The 15,115-nt window shown below is 30.7% G+C and overlaps 1 protein-coding gene across 5 annotated transcripts in view; it reads left to right on the top strand.

The window, feature by feature from the left end:
* LOC124538160 (rab GTPase-activating protein 1-like) overlaps nt 1–1,829 on the top strand; it is a 33,614-nt gene extending 31,785 nt beyond the window's left edge. For 3 of the 5 annotated variants that reach the window (XM_047115123.1, XM_047115133.1, XM_047115122.1), the window contains exon 25: nt 222–1,828. In XM_047115123.1, coding sequence (XP_046971079.1) covers nt 222–526 — 305 coding nt within the window. In that variant the 3' untranslated portion in view covers nt 527–1,828. Of the gene's footprint in view, nt 1–221 lie in introns of all 5 variants that reach the window. The other 2 variants (XM_047115151.1, XM_047115142.1) reach the window with 2 other exon arrangements.
* The last annotated feature ends 13,286 nt before the right edge of the window (nt 1,830–15,115 follow it).

Genomic DNA, 15,115 nt, shown 5'->3' with positions numbered 1-15,115 from the left:
AGTTCGATGTCGTGTGTTCATTATTTTCACCTTCGTATGTTTAACTTTCCTCTCATCTTAACTCTGGTATTTAGATTTAATACTTAGCTATACAATATAAATTATCATACAATGTTTTGACACTTTTACAATTATTACTCGACATTAATAATGTGCTATTGTTTTCGATGTAATTTTAAAATAGAAACAATATATTTATTTGTAACAATTTTGCCTCTAAGGTTCCATCATGGAAGCAGCGCAAAACCGACCATCGTTCCAAACGTACCTTCCAAATTTAAATCAAGAACAACAATCGCCGTCGCTCCATAGACAGGGTTCGTTTTCTAACACGCAGGCACAGAGTCACGCTAATCTCGACAGGCGTGTGTCCGAACCGTACAGTCCGGACGTCGTCAGAAGGAAGAAGGATCTTAACGCGAAAAGACACTCGATGCTCGTCGAATCGAATCTCAGCAAGGAGGCGAAAGATCTGAATCGAAGGAGTCACGACGTCACTATCGTAAAGAACCTGTCGATGGGTTGACAGAAACGTTCCATTTTTAAATACTGGTCGGTTTGAATTCGAGCGTTGCGTTCGCTGCTTTGTGTATAAATTATGTTCCCGTTGATATTATCTGTGGTCTTAATGTGTATGCAGTTGTAAGGAGATTGTATGATTAGATTTAATGTGCACATAACTATTACTAGTCAGTATGGTATATAATCAGAGTTTATCTATGAAAGTATTTTTTTTTTTGAAAATTAAAATAATCTTGCCATTTTCCCATTCCATATAATGTAAGCATGGTTGAAAAGTTTCGATTAAACATTTTAATTTTCGATGAAAATATATCGTAATAAAAATAACATATTTTATCTTTATGCTGTAAGAACTCTTTCGTTGCTTATGATTTTATTTTAGAAAATACTCTATTAAAAAAAACTAAAAAAATATATAATGAAAGTAGGCCTACGAAAATTAAAAACACGTTTAGCTTCGCTGCTGGTCGGCGTTTATATTTAAAAAAAATATATTATTATTATTAAGCAATATTTTAAAATCTCGAATACTCAAAAATTATAATTTCAGTATACCAAGTCGCCATACTTTGCGTTATAAAGCTTTATCGTAAGCCATAGTGCGAGTGCCTTTTGATTGGATAAGTTTATTATAATATAATCATAGGCATTTCAAAGGGTGGTATTATAAAAACACTTAAATCGAATGAAACTTTATATATTTCTAAACATAAGTTTCTAACACAAAATCGTTTAAACATATTACGTAAAGCAATATTTATCGTCGGCATTTCAAGGTCAAGTTCTCGAATTCTGATTGGTCAATCGAGTTGGCTATAACTCCTCCCCAATGCCTCTTCCCGGAAAAGTCAACCGTAAAGTTGCTCCTGCTATATTCGCACTTGAATATAATGGACCGTATACATTTATGCAGCAAGAAATCAGTAAAATTAACTACCCTCATAGCATTTTCGCTTAACAGTTTTGGTAAGAGAAGTGTAATGCATTGTCAGATCTGTAATATCGGATCTGTTAAGAGTGGAGAGTTAGAATTGTTTCTAATAAAATCATCTCGGCCCAGACCTTCGAACGAGACTAGGAGATACAAATTCCTATCCCGATACAAGCTTTATACAGTTTGCCATATTGATTGAGGTCCTCGTTAGGGCCGTAAATCGACACAATGTAGCGTTATTAAGCTCCTAAATACGGATTATCTAACATAAAAATAATGAGTCAAAATGAGAGATCCTGAGATGAGCACTTTCAATCAAGACAAGGCTATAATATTGAGATGTGTATTTGATTTTTTTAAACCTGTAAATAGCAGCGCCTATTTACACTAGCGGCTCCAAACATTCTCTACCCTCGTTAAAGGCAGTAGCATGGCCACATGCTTGTAAGTTACTGTTATATACTTTATCAATCAAAAGGCTATTTTAAAACAATATATTTTTAAATTGGACCAGAAGTAGATCAGATATGCACATTTAAATAAAAATGTTTTAATGCTTAATATAAGAGTATAATATCTACAGGCTTAAGTAAAATATTTTTTAAATTTTGAATAAAAGACATAATTTGACGCTTTTTAAGAAAGAAAAAATTATAAATTCATTTCTTAATATTTGCCTCTCTCCTCTCTTACTCTCTCTGTCTCTCTCTCTCTCTCTCTCTCTCTCTATCTTACTGCCATTCCCTCTCTTGTCGGGCATATTTTATAGGAGATTACAACAATATTCATTTGCTTTAAATTATTTTATCAGTGTAGCAATATATGTTCTGTTGAATTAGTCAATTTATCACTTAGATATAAACCCTAAATAAATATATCTTATTTACATAGGTAGTAATTTTCTTAATTGAATTCAAAATTCACCAAATGAAAATTTCAAATAATTCTGCAGTCATTTATTTAATAAGTATTTAACGGATAATATTTATTATTTATGTCATTTGTTTCTTTTCCATTAAAAATTTGTGCCATTCAAAAAAGTACTTCATTACCAAAATATTAATATATCGACCAAAAGTCATTGCAATATTTCAAATATATCTAATTAAATTAAAAATATATCATTTAACATATCTGTATATTTTTATCGGTAATTATTTATTTTATTATTATATAAATAATTATATCATTTAAAGATTAAATATAATTAGTATCTATCGGTCATTTAAACATTTAAAGAAATATATAAAATATTTGCCTCTTCAAAACTAAAATGTGTAATTAAGCTGATTAATAAGTCGTTTCTGGTATATATGTGTATATATATAGAATATGTAAACTAGCTGGTTACCGGGACTGCACTAAGTTTAGCCTATGACGAACTATCCTAGACAATCACCCATTTAAAGCAAAAAACACAGCCCTCAATGACTATACTCCAAAATTTCTTGTCGCTTAATGAACCAAACATACATATTTGCAATAATTATGTTAATTTATCTTGTGCTGTAATAGTTTATTATGTAAGTATAATATAAGAAATTACATCACTCGCTTGACAATAAAATGTTTAAATTGAGTGTCTAAATATTTGTTTCTATATTTTATATTAAAATTAACGGTAAAATTTTTGTTTATTATTTATTTGATTGTTTTATAAATCTTAATGTTCGTTTGAATTATGATAATGTAAATTGTATTTATTTTTGATCTCTTCTATATGAAAAAAAAGTATTATTTTATTATTAACTACTTAAAATTTTCAACATTCGATTGATTTGTATACCAATGTATGTCAGTGTTGCCACTTTATTTGTGAAATGGTTAATTTAACCTGTAATTGTATGTGATTTAATTATTATTTTGTATCGGAAATTGTGTGCACTATATATTTTTTAAAGTAATTTTTATAATTTAAGTATTCGACAGGTCTAAATATTCTCATTTAGTCCAATCCATCACGAGTATTTTGTTATATGCTCTAACTTTTCCTATTGATGTTTATTTCAAATAATTTTACAGTCTAACAACATTTTAATAAACACGAATGGCATTATAAATGTTTTAAGAAGGGCTGTCTTCTTCTTTCGTATGGCAAATAAATGATGAAAGAAAGAGACAAATCTGTTTTTAACCAAACACTTATAATGTCATTTAGAAGTAACGCCGTGTGTGGATAACAAAATATTATTAGTAATTGGGCTATAATAGTAATGCGTATTATAAGCTAAAAATAATTTCAAATTGTTATCGGTGTTAACATTACAAAGATTTCACATTTAATTAAAAGTTAAACTATTAGTTAATGTTAATTATACATAGATATAATAAAGACAAAATATAATACATTCTAATACCTAGTCCCTCTCCAGCCACCATAATCATTACTTGAAACTGTCTTTGCAATAACTCGCTTTTAGTTGTATTGTAGATTATATGTATTATAATTAATAGGCACATTATTAGCTTTATAAATAACGCGAGGAGCATCCGATTGTGATGTGAATAGAGTGAGCTATATGCGGAGATGTGTTGTTTTAGTCTTATCATTTATGGAAATAAACGTTTTATAAATTATTGACTTTTATTGTTAAAAACGTAATTTATCTTTCTTAGGAACATAATTAATAAATATATATTGAACATTCATCGAAGTAGTAAGCTAAAAATATAACGTTAGAATAACGCTATCTTGTGAGTAATAGTATCAACATTTTATTTACTAATGCCATCTAGTGAAGAATAGCGTTGCCAATATGTACGTATAGATGTCGCTACCTAAAATCTCATTTATTCACAATATAGAATTATTTATCTACAATATTAATAAAACTGTTGATACTAGATAGTGGCCGCGTTGTTGATATCGGCCAGGTGTCTATTCTCTAGGGAAACTAATCAACTGTGTGAAACATCATATTATAGTCTAATAGTGTGTCCACAAACAAAAGGTCTTGAGGCTTAATTTTTTAACTTGCGATTTATTTGCAGATGTACAAGCATGTAAACAAACACTGCTAAGTTTTAAAATCGAGTTTGCTAAGGAATTCTTTTCTGATAAATCTTGGATATTTTTATGAGTGGGAATCAGAACACAGGTCTTCTGGATCGCCAGTCATTAGGCTAGCCACAAGACCAAGGGGTACACAGAAGATACTTTAATAATTTAAGTAGGCATTTAATTCTATTTTCAAGACTTTCAAAGATTCTTTATACATTTAAATAATATACATTTTAAAGAAATTGTATGTAAAGAATAGGTATTTCAGTATTAGCTCATAATTGATATTATGCAAATAATAGGAACTTATATACACATAAAAAGTCAGGCAATTACTGTATAGTATAGTTACTCGGGTCTCGCACGAGTGGATATACATATTATGTTATGTTGTATGTCTCAACTTTCTGTTATTATACTGTCGTGTTCTTTACGTGCAATTACATAGTTTTTATTTAGAAAATGCAATCTCAACGCCAGAGAAAATTAAAAATGTAACAACTTAATTGTCTGTTAAATTAAGACATAGTTTTCCGCAAGAAGTTATTAAATTTATATTTATAAATGCGGAGACGGTTTTTGGGCTCCCCTGCTTAAAAAAATCACTAAAGAAATATCCAAAAAACAAACAGAAGCTGCAACAATTCTCAGAGGAGTTTTTTGTTGTTTATTTATGTTTATATTTTGTTTCGAGATTGTTGAATTTGAAACGTCGCTAATATGATTTAATATAATTACTCCCGTAATAGTTTTTATAACTACAACAACAAACGTAAGTCCCACGCATCAAGTTCACGACAGCCAGCGTGTCGTGACGCAAGCAGTTGATAATAAACAGGTGCAGACATATTTACAGACTAGCCATGATAAAATAATTCCTAAATAGATCTAGGAATATTTTATACACATTAAGTGGGACGTAAACTACCAAACAACTTTACGTTTTAGGTAGAATGTGTAGACTAGGCATGAGACTTCAAAGTTAAGCAGTATTTTGTAAATAGAAAATACATATATTCAGGCGTATAACCAACTGTACGAGCTTCCGAGGCACGGAAGTGTATCCACTGTCCACTTGAATCTTTGCCCGGAAATTTCTCTAATGAAAAAAATAAAATAAAAAACAAATGAAAATAGATCCGTGACGTGGGAATTTTGTATTTATTTTATTTAAGCCTTTTATATTCCTTAGTATAAATAATAAAGCTTCGTTTTTTTTTATAAATCTAATTTTAACTAAGAACCTCTTGACGAGTGTATAGGCTTGCTAATCCCACTCCATTTTTTTCTGTATTGAGTTATTCTCATCCAATTTGACATGGGAATACATATGTATAAATAAAACATATTAACTATTTTACCAACATATATTCATAAAAGTTAGCCAAGGAATCATTTAATGGTTTAAAAGCTTTTATTAGTTTAGTAAGCACGTCAGTCCAAAAGCGTGCGAGTACATTCATTAGATCTCTGTAGCTGGAAAATTCTTTGATCATGTGTAGCGAACCTAGTACTTAAATAGAAACTGATCTATGCATCAGTGTCTTTACTACAGTAAAGTCTTGCTCACATACATGTTAGCAATCGTTTCGTATAAAAGTAGTAAAATGTACTTCATCCGATTATCAAATTTCTTTTTAAGTTCAGTTTATTCGCCGGGACCAAGCTTTACGATCGATAGCACACCTTGGGAATGAAACGATCGTCTCCTGGCTATTTTATCTCATATTAAATTGTTGATATAATATATAAGACAAACGAAAAAAAAACCCGCTGAGTTTCTTTCGTCGGTTCTTCTCAGGTCCGGGTATTTTCTTTTCCGAACCGGTGGTAGTGTTTCCATTGACCATCAATAAGAAAGTGTAATGCTTCTATATGGAATAAAGTTATTTCAGTTTTTTCATATCTTCCGATTTCGTTTGCGTTGTTGTTAGATGTAGTAATCATTTTATATTGTTAAAATTGTGCACATAAGGCACATTTTAAACCATTAAGTATTCTTCGAAGTAAGTTTTAAATATCTTAAAGAATAAAAGCAGCTTAAAAGCTTAAAAGCTGCTTTTATTCTTTAAGATATTTGAAATTAAAACAAATTGAAACAAATTAGTAAAATTGTTAATACAAGTTTGACTACAAACATTAATTAATGAGACTGCAAAAAATAAGATTTTAATCAGTTATTGTTCAAGATACAGACACACACTAACTAGTTAAGTTAAATAGAAGCCTGTAATAAAATACATTAAAGATTATATTTATGTTAAAACGACGCTATTACTTGTTACTAATTTGGTTCAAGAGACATAAACATGGCTGAATAGGACAACGCTTTGGTATTCTATGAGATAATAATTTATCTGCGATGCCGGAACACAATGGTTTCGAAATTACTTCGGAATGCCGGAGGATCTTACGAATTTCACCGTTGGAACATGAGACTTCAGTAAATATACTTTCTAGATAAGACTTTAACTGTCTAATTATTTTTAATTATAAAATGAACATTTCAATATTAATATTTTTCTTGCAATAATAATTGTAATCTAGTCTTGACCATATTGTTTATGCAATTTCAATGTTTTAATAGTTTTCTAAAACCTTTTATTGTGTACATAGAATAATGAACGTAATAATATGAATTTTGTATTATTAAAAACAAAATTTTTAAATTCAATCAAATATGTTTGAACGAATTATTTATGCATGTAATTAATTGTAAGACTACTCGCTAACTAGAGAATGGCTGTTTACTAGCAGGGTGAACGATGCAGTTGTGAATATCCATCGAAGATTTCATGTGCGGAAATGTCAAGAGAAATAATAGATTATTATATTAAATTATCAACATAACTGTAGCTTAACGCACAAGGGTCTTCGGCGGCAGTCTCTGGGTAGTGGTGACCACGTATGTACCATCAGGTGGCCCCATACGACATTTATATACAAAGTTGTATTAAAATCGTCCTCTTATGTTTTATACCTACATATTGTAATTCTTAATAACAAAAAAAATTTAAATGTTTTATTTCTTCTTACATAAAAATATAGAAAGTTATATATTATTCTAATTTTATGAATAAACTAGCTGACCCGGCAAACTTCGTACTGCCACAATCGAAATACTTAAATAATCCAAATGTGATGAGCATAGAAACCATTGCACGCAGCGACACTGGTGATCTAACAGTAACAATAAATAACTGATACTTAAATTAAAAGCGACACTATCAATATTTTTTTTCTATATTTTCAATGACACAGGAATCATAAGGTTGTGTAATAAATTCCCATGTCGCTATAATTAAGTCCTTACAACATAAAGTTTGCAAAACCATTAATTGTAAACTGGCTATACCATAAGTTTTAATTTGAAACTCATTTGCAATACAAATCAATATAATTTCACTAAATACAACATAGATAAATAATATAAGTGGTCAAGTTTTATTATGGTGATGTTGCCTATAATATTATGAAAATATTGTCTGATTTATATTGCTCATAAATAGTCACGTTACAACAATTAGATACTTACATAAATTAAAATTTTAACAAAAAGAAAAACCGACTTCAAACAAAACAATATTTTAAAACAAACTAATATGCACTAAAAAGTAATAAAAATAATTGCGTATTCAAAATATTTATTAGAGTCCTCCTAAGTAAAATAAAATGAAAAGCATTAGAGTACTCAAAGGTCGATTTACGATTATATTAACGTAGTTACAATGATTGTTATTGTTGTTGTTGTTATCGATTATTGTATAAAACCAAGCCAGCCAAGAGCTGATACCGGGTCCATATAAGACGACCTCCGTGGTCGAGTGGCGTGTATACCGGTTTTCATGGGTATGGCTTGGATTTGTGGTACCGTATTTACTTCTGACTTTCCATAACACAGTGCTTTAGCTACTTAGATTGGGATCAGAGTAATGCATGTGATGTTGTCTCATATTTATTTATTTAATTGACCTTAGTAAAAAAACTTTGCAAAAGAGCTAATGTATGTCGTACATCATAAGGTCACACATCATGTTGAAATGCAGCAACGAACGTAAGCACATTAAAATTTACTAAGGACAATAACCCACCTACCGCACCCCCGCTGTAAGCTGTTTAGGAGTTGCATTGATTATCATATTCGACTATGACTTGTTGTTGTTGACTTGTATTACTTGAACACGTTACGAAAGGTAACTCAAATGTCCAAATAACCCATATAAGATTCCGCCGAGTATCGCTAACGTGTTCCTCAGAATTGAAGAGTTTCGTTACTTTAGATCCCATGCTCAGAATCACACCAAACTTTCACCCCTTAACAGATAACAGTACCCTTGAAGTATATCTTTTCTACTAAAAAAAGAATCATCAAAATTGCTTGCGTGATTTTGACTTATTTACCTATTTATTATCGCACATGCATAATGCAAATTTAAGACTTATGTGGTTTTCATATGGATACCATCATCAGTATTGGATAAAATTAAAATGGGACCACACGGGACCACAGTTTCACTGCGTGTGATGGTTTAACATCTGCGTTTTTTTGCGACTGGAATAAATTAGTAAATTCGAGAAATAGATGTAACGAACTCATATGTAGCTCACCGCATGGACTATGTACCATATTTTTAACGACAACGTGAAATAACTCTGGATCGAGAGTTTGATCTGGAGTTTCAGCTGATATAACGTTATTAATTTGATCCGGGGTTATTTTATGGAACTGGCAAATTAATACATTTGCATTAGGGAATCCCCTCTTTTGCTATTCAGTAGAGTACATATGGCACTTCTCCAAATATACATAATTTTACAGTTAAATCTATAAGTGCTTTCAATTTTTGCCGAAAAGCACGTTCTGTTATTTCATGACGATCAGTTGTCGACTATTCTTCAAATAAATTATTTTTAATATCATCCCACTGCGGATTACATGTAAATGTAATGAACAGATCCGGTCGACCATTATACGATTATGTCGACCACATAAGAATTTGCGTCTTGTGCATATTCGTTCATATGCCGTGGGCAACTAATGAACGAAGACGGCAATATAGTCAATCGCCCGATGTCATTTACATTAGCATCATTCGCTATCGCATCTTGCAAATGAATATATTCTTCGGATGTTAATTTTGCTTTGTTAGCGATTAAAATTAAGACGGTCAGTTTCTATTTTGGCATGCATGTCAACGATGTACTAATGATATATGTTAACATATCTCGAGATATAATTTTGTGCTAGTGAACGAACCATCAATCGATACGAATAAAAATTCATGGCACTAACCTTTTTCTGCATATTTAGACATGAAAATAAATGCACACACTGTACGTTTAAATGTATTTTTTTTATAATAATAAATTGAAATTATTCGTATTACCTATTGAAACTGGTGGATCAGTGTACTCATTTTTAATTAATACTTACTTTTATTTTGACAGTACAATTCCCCGTCTAAAAAATCTCCATTAACAAAATGACCCGTCATTTATTGAATTCATTTGTTACAAAAAATGTGATAAATGAAGAACCACTCGACCGATTTTGTGCAAACTTCACATAAACCATCTACTAAATAGTCCAAACAACCCCTGAAAATTTGGTTTGGATAGGTGAGCCCGTTCTTGAGTTATAAAGTGACATCGAAAATGCCACTTATTTTTATATATATAAATTAGAAAAATTGATGTAACGATGATGTAAATAATGCAAAATAAATTTTAAAACATCAATGTTTTATTGTCTAACATCGATAATTTTAAAAAAACAATGATAATCCTCTAATATATCTATTTCTAAGGAAAAACAATTTTTGTTGTTTTTTTTATATTCTTATCATTTTTATCACACTTACTCACCTTCTAAACCTTCCCTAGACTTCCACAATTAATTCAAGACCAAAATTAGCCAAATCGGTCCAGCCGTTCTCGAGTTTTAGCGAGACTAACGAACAGCAATTGATTTTTATATATATAGATTATATTATATTAATTATTTTGATATTCGTTATTTAACATTATTGTTAAGTAGTACACCATTGTATTTAGTAGAATGATTTGAAACGAAATAGTCCAGTTAATAAAATGGATTTAAATCCGACATCAATGTGTTTTAAAAGTTTTAATGTTATTTTATTTCATTTGTACAATTAGTAATTCGTGCGATAGACAAAATATTGCAAATAAAACAGCACGTGTACAAATTCTACACATGAGTATCAACCAAATTTGACTTACTGGTTTTAATTTAATTTCAAATGTGATGTTTGTTATATCTGATTTGTACATAGCTAAGGACTTTATAAAATACACACGTTTGTAGATATCACCATAAAATTGTAAATACTGTTAGATTAAAATCTATCTCACGAGATTGTGAGCTGTCGAGAGACTGTCAACCGTAACATGTTGCTCATAATTTGGTTGCATTATTTTTCAGTAGATTTATATCTATCGAAGTAAATTTCAGTTAAATTATGAAAAATCTAACCTAACCGAAATGTTATATAATATCGAAATTCACAGTTCACAATCTTTCGTCAGCTTAGATTATAATATATTTAATTTATATTTGATTATATAGATTATTACGGTATTTAGAATTCTACGGTGACATAGACATAGCTTCCTATGAATGTCATAGGTTATCAAAATAATGGCGGCGCTCCCATTCGGTTCACGGCGGCAGGTGATACCACGTGAACAGATGTTTCGCTACGATTCCCCTTTGAATTGTTGTGTGAACGGAAGTGCTCCGTTGGTAAAAACGTGAATGCTTAAGTAATGGACCGTAACTTTTCCAGGCGGTAAGTTCTGCGTAACTGTTAAATATATACAGGTTATTATATTTACATGAGCATATAAGCATAGTAGTAAATATACTTACATATATGTATGTGATGAAAAAAATATCTTCAATGTAGAGTTTTTTGCTTAAGAAAATATTTTTGAAGATAAAGTATGACCAATTTGGAATATACATACATATATTCTAATGAACATATTCTAATAAAAATATTGTTACAACAAAATAATATACTTGTATTGTTGCTCGTTCGATCTATTCCATCAACAGCGACCATTCTCAAAGGAGACTCTATACTAACCGACTAACCTCGTATTCCCGTCTTTCTTCGGCTATATAATGGAATGGTCATTCAAAACGTCCGTAATAGTAGATTGTAGTAAAGTTCGCAGAACCAAATAACTTCACTTGACTTTCGAGGCACGAGATGTAAACATTGTCAAATTTCAAATATAGAATTCCAAATTTCAACTGCCTCTGAGGATTTGAGAGGATATTACACCAGACTTTTGTTGGTTCAACTCGTAAATATATTTTTTCTCCTACTAAAATTGCTTTTGTCGAATAGTATAAGTCATTAACGAGATATAAGTGAGTTCCATTAGTAAACACTTGCATTCCAAAGTTAATTGGCTTACTTAGACTATTGAAAGTGCATTTTGAAATCAGACAAAAAGTTTGCTATTAAACTTACGTAAACGTGAACTATGAATCGCGTTGTACGCAATATCAGTTAATATTATATGATGTAAGTTAAGGAAGCCGGTCGTGTTTGAGATTGACGGAACATGCCCTAATTTCCTGTCATGAGAATTATCTATTATAAGTAAATGTCTTTAACGCAGATTCTTAATACATTCTAACTAAATTACATTCGAGAAGATTCTTGTGACCGAAGCTGTTACAAGAAGAGGTTATGTAGTCTTATGAAACGTATGCGTCTATACAATATCAAATATAGTCGTGTCAAATATACCTATATCTATAATGTTATTGATCATTTAAATATATCAGTAGAGATACATTAGAAGAAAAAAATGGTTTTATTAAGCTGATAAAAGTAAACTTTAATACAAAGTCCTTACTGGGCATTTCGGTTTGTTAATTCATATAAAATACAAAAACGTTACCATATGTGAAAATTCACGCAAGATTTCATAATAAAATTTACAAAATGATTGAGTTTATTTTCGGTTCATTAGAATATATATGCGTATATTCCATTTAACTTATTGACTAAGTTAGTCTAAATTATTTAAAAAATACAACATATTATTACGTAGTCATTCCAAACTTAAGTTTTAAACAAACTTATTAATATAACGATTTCAATAAATAATAATAATTCCTGTTACTATATCTTTCAGAAGGATAATTGCACAATATTAATACTAAAATGTTTTGTTATCAAATATCTGTAATTTCATTTATGAAACTATAACTAATTTCAATAAAGTTAGGTAATATTTATAGAAAGTACTCTTTCACGAAACTAATAGTAAATGTGAATGTAAGACCGTTTTAATATTGATTTATGATTTAACGTGTCTTTTATTGAAGAAAATAATGCCCTTCGTTACACTTAAAGTGACTTACAGATGAAGTGTTCACGATTTAGAGCTCTTACGCCATAGAAACCTGCATGCTTTTTAATTAAAATGCTTTGATGAAACTTATTTGAAAGAGCTGAGATGGCTCAGTGGTGAGAACGCGTGCATCTTAACCGACGATTACGGGTTCGAACCCAGGCAAGCACCAGTGAATATTAATGTGCTTAATTTGTGTTTCTAATTTATCTCGGGCTCGGTGCTGAAGGAAAACATCATGAGGAAATTCTGCTGTGGAATATGTTCCTTACCTTGCTCTTAAAGGGAGAGGAGGCCTTCCCATTTTAAGCTCATTTGGTTTGCTATGACAATTCTGTCTGTTGTTGCTACCATGCCGTTAAACCACAGTACAAAGTTTGATGAAATTTGGTAAGGAACAAATTATCTTGAACACCCTTGAAAGACTGAGACTACTTTTTATGCCGAACACCTCTCGACCAACCACTAAAACGCGAGCGACGCAGCGTTCGATAACTAGACCCACTAATATTATAAATACAAAAGTTTGTTAGGATTTATGAATGTTTTTTTACTCTTTCACGAAAAATATAATTACCTGAACTTGGTAGACACGCTACCGCGATACATATCTAGTACCCGTGCGAAGCCGCTAGTTATAAATAAATTAATATATTAAAATAATAAGGTTTAAATTTTGAAACTCTATCGTTATTTGTCTGCTCATAACATATACAGATATACACAAATACTATTGAAAATTAGTAAAAATAAATTGAAAATTGATAAAATAATAAAAATACACCTTTACAAATTTAATATAAGATGAAATGAAAATTTAAGAGATATATATTTTTTAATTAGTTAGAAACTCTTTAGTCTTTGACCTTTTTTAATGTAATTGTTCACGCTACTTTCTCATTCCGATGGACTTCATACAAATGCTGTTTGTAATTATAAATTAAAAAAAACAAATTACTTTTCTGAGCTTTGTTAAGATTTTAAATATTTTCATAAATAACTTTCTAAAGGCAAAAGGGAATATTAGTAAAATAGCATTCGACAAAAACAATAACAGCAACAGCCTGCAAATTCCCACTGCTGGGCTAAAGGCCTCCTCTCCGTTTGAGGAGAAGGTTTGGAACTTATTCCACCTCGCTGTTCCAATGCGGGTTGGTGGAATACACATGTGGCAGAATTTCTATGAAATTTGTCACATGCAGGTTTTCTCACGATGTTTTCCTACACCGCTGAGCACGAGATGAATTATAAAGACAAATTAAGCACATGAATCAGCGGTGCTTGCCTGGGTTTGAACCCGCAATCATCGGTTAAGATGCACGCGTTCTAACCACTGGGCCAACTCGACTCATATTATTAAATAGCATTCATATTCAATAATTTAATTAATACAATTTTTTCTTATAAGAGCAGCGTCTATATCTTGGGTCCGAGTTCAATAGAACTTTCATCTGAAGAACAATTACGAATAGATAAGATATCTACACCTCCGTGAGATACTACGTTTCCGAACAAAGATATCGAACGACTTAATTGCCTATTACTTTTTCTATTGACAATACTTAGCAGATTAATGGCGACTGTTTAGTATACGATGATATTGTTCCGACATGGATTTCCCTAGAGATTCGCACGGACGAACTAATGAGTGAAAATTATTGTCGTCGTCATAATTGTGAGTACTTTCTCACGTTCACGATCGAGAAGCGAGTGCGAGGCGATGTGGAGACTGGCGAGGCGATCTCTTCGTAAGATTAAATCGTTGCGACAGTACTGAATAAACTTGGTGATGTATTTAGACGAATACTGTTAGATTAGATTTAGAGATGATTTATTTCCCATTAAGAACAAAGTTCACTTACAAAGGAAACTTAAACTAGTAACATAATAATAAACATATATATAGTTAATGGTGACCTTATTTATACAAACATTCAAATATAATTATAAAGTTTGACAATATGTTTTTAATTTAGCCTTTAATTTCAAAAAGGATTTTTCGTTAAATATTTCTTTTGGTAGATTATTGTACATTAGCGCTCCCTCAAATTGTATAGTTTTGTTACCCATAATGTTTAGTTCTAGACTTAGGTATTTGTAATTTATGTATATTTCATGTATAGTATTTATGTGATTTAGTCTTAGAAGTAGGTTGTGTGTGTATAGATCCTGAGAGAATTTTTCTTATAAGTATGCATGTCTTGTATTTGTATAAGTGTGCTAAAGATAGTGTGTCAGTTTTGTTGTAATAGTTAAAGTCT

Source organism: Vanessa cardui, chromosome 2, assembly GCF_905220365.1.
Source record: "Vanessa cardui chromosome 2, ilVanCard2.1, whole genome shotgun sequence".
Taxonomy (NCBI): domain Eukaryota; kingdom Metazoa; phylum Arthropoda; class Insecta; order Lepidoptera; family Nymphalidae; genus Vanessa; species Vanessa cardui.
The sequence above is the reverse complement of the archived record's forward strand: the minus strand, read 5'-3'. Positions and strand labels throughout refer to the sequence as shown.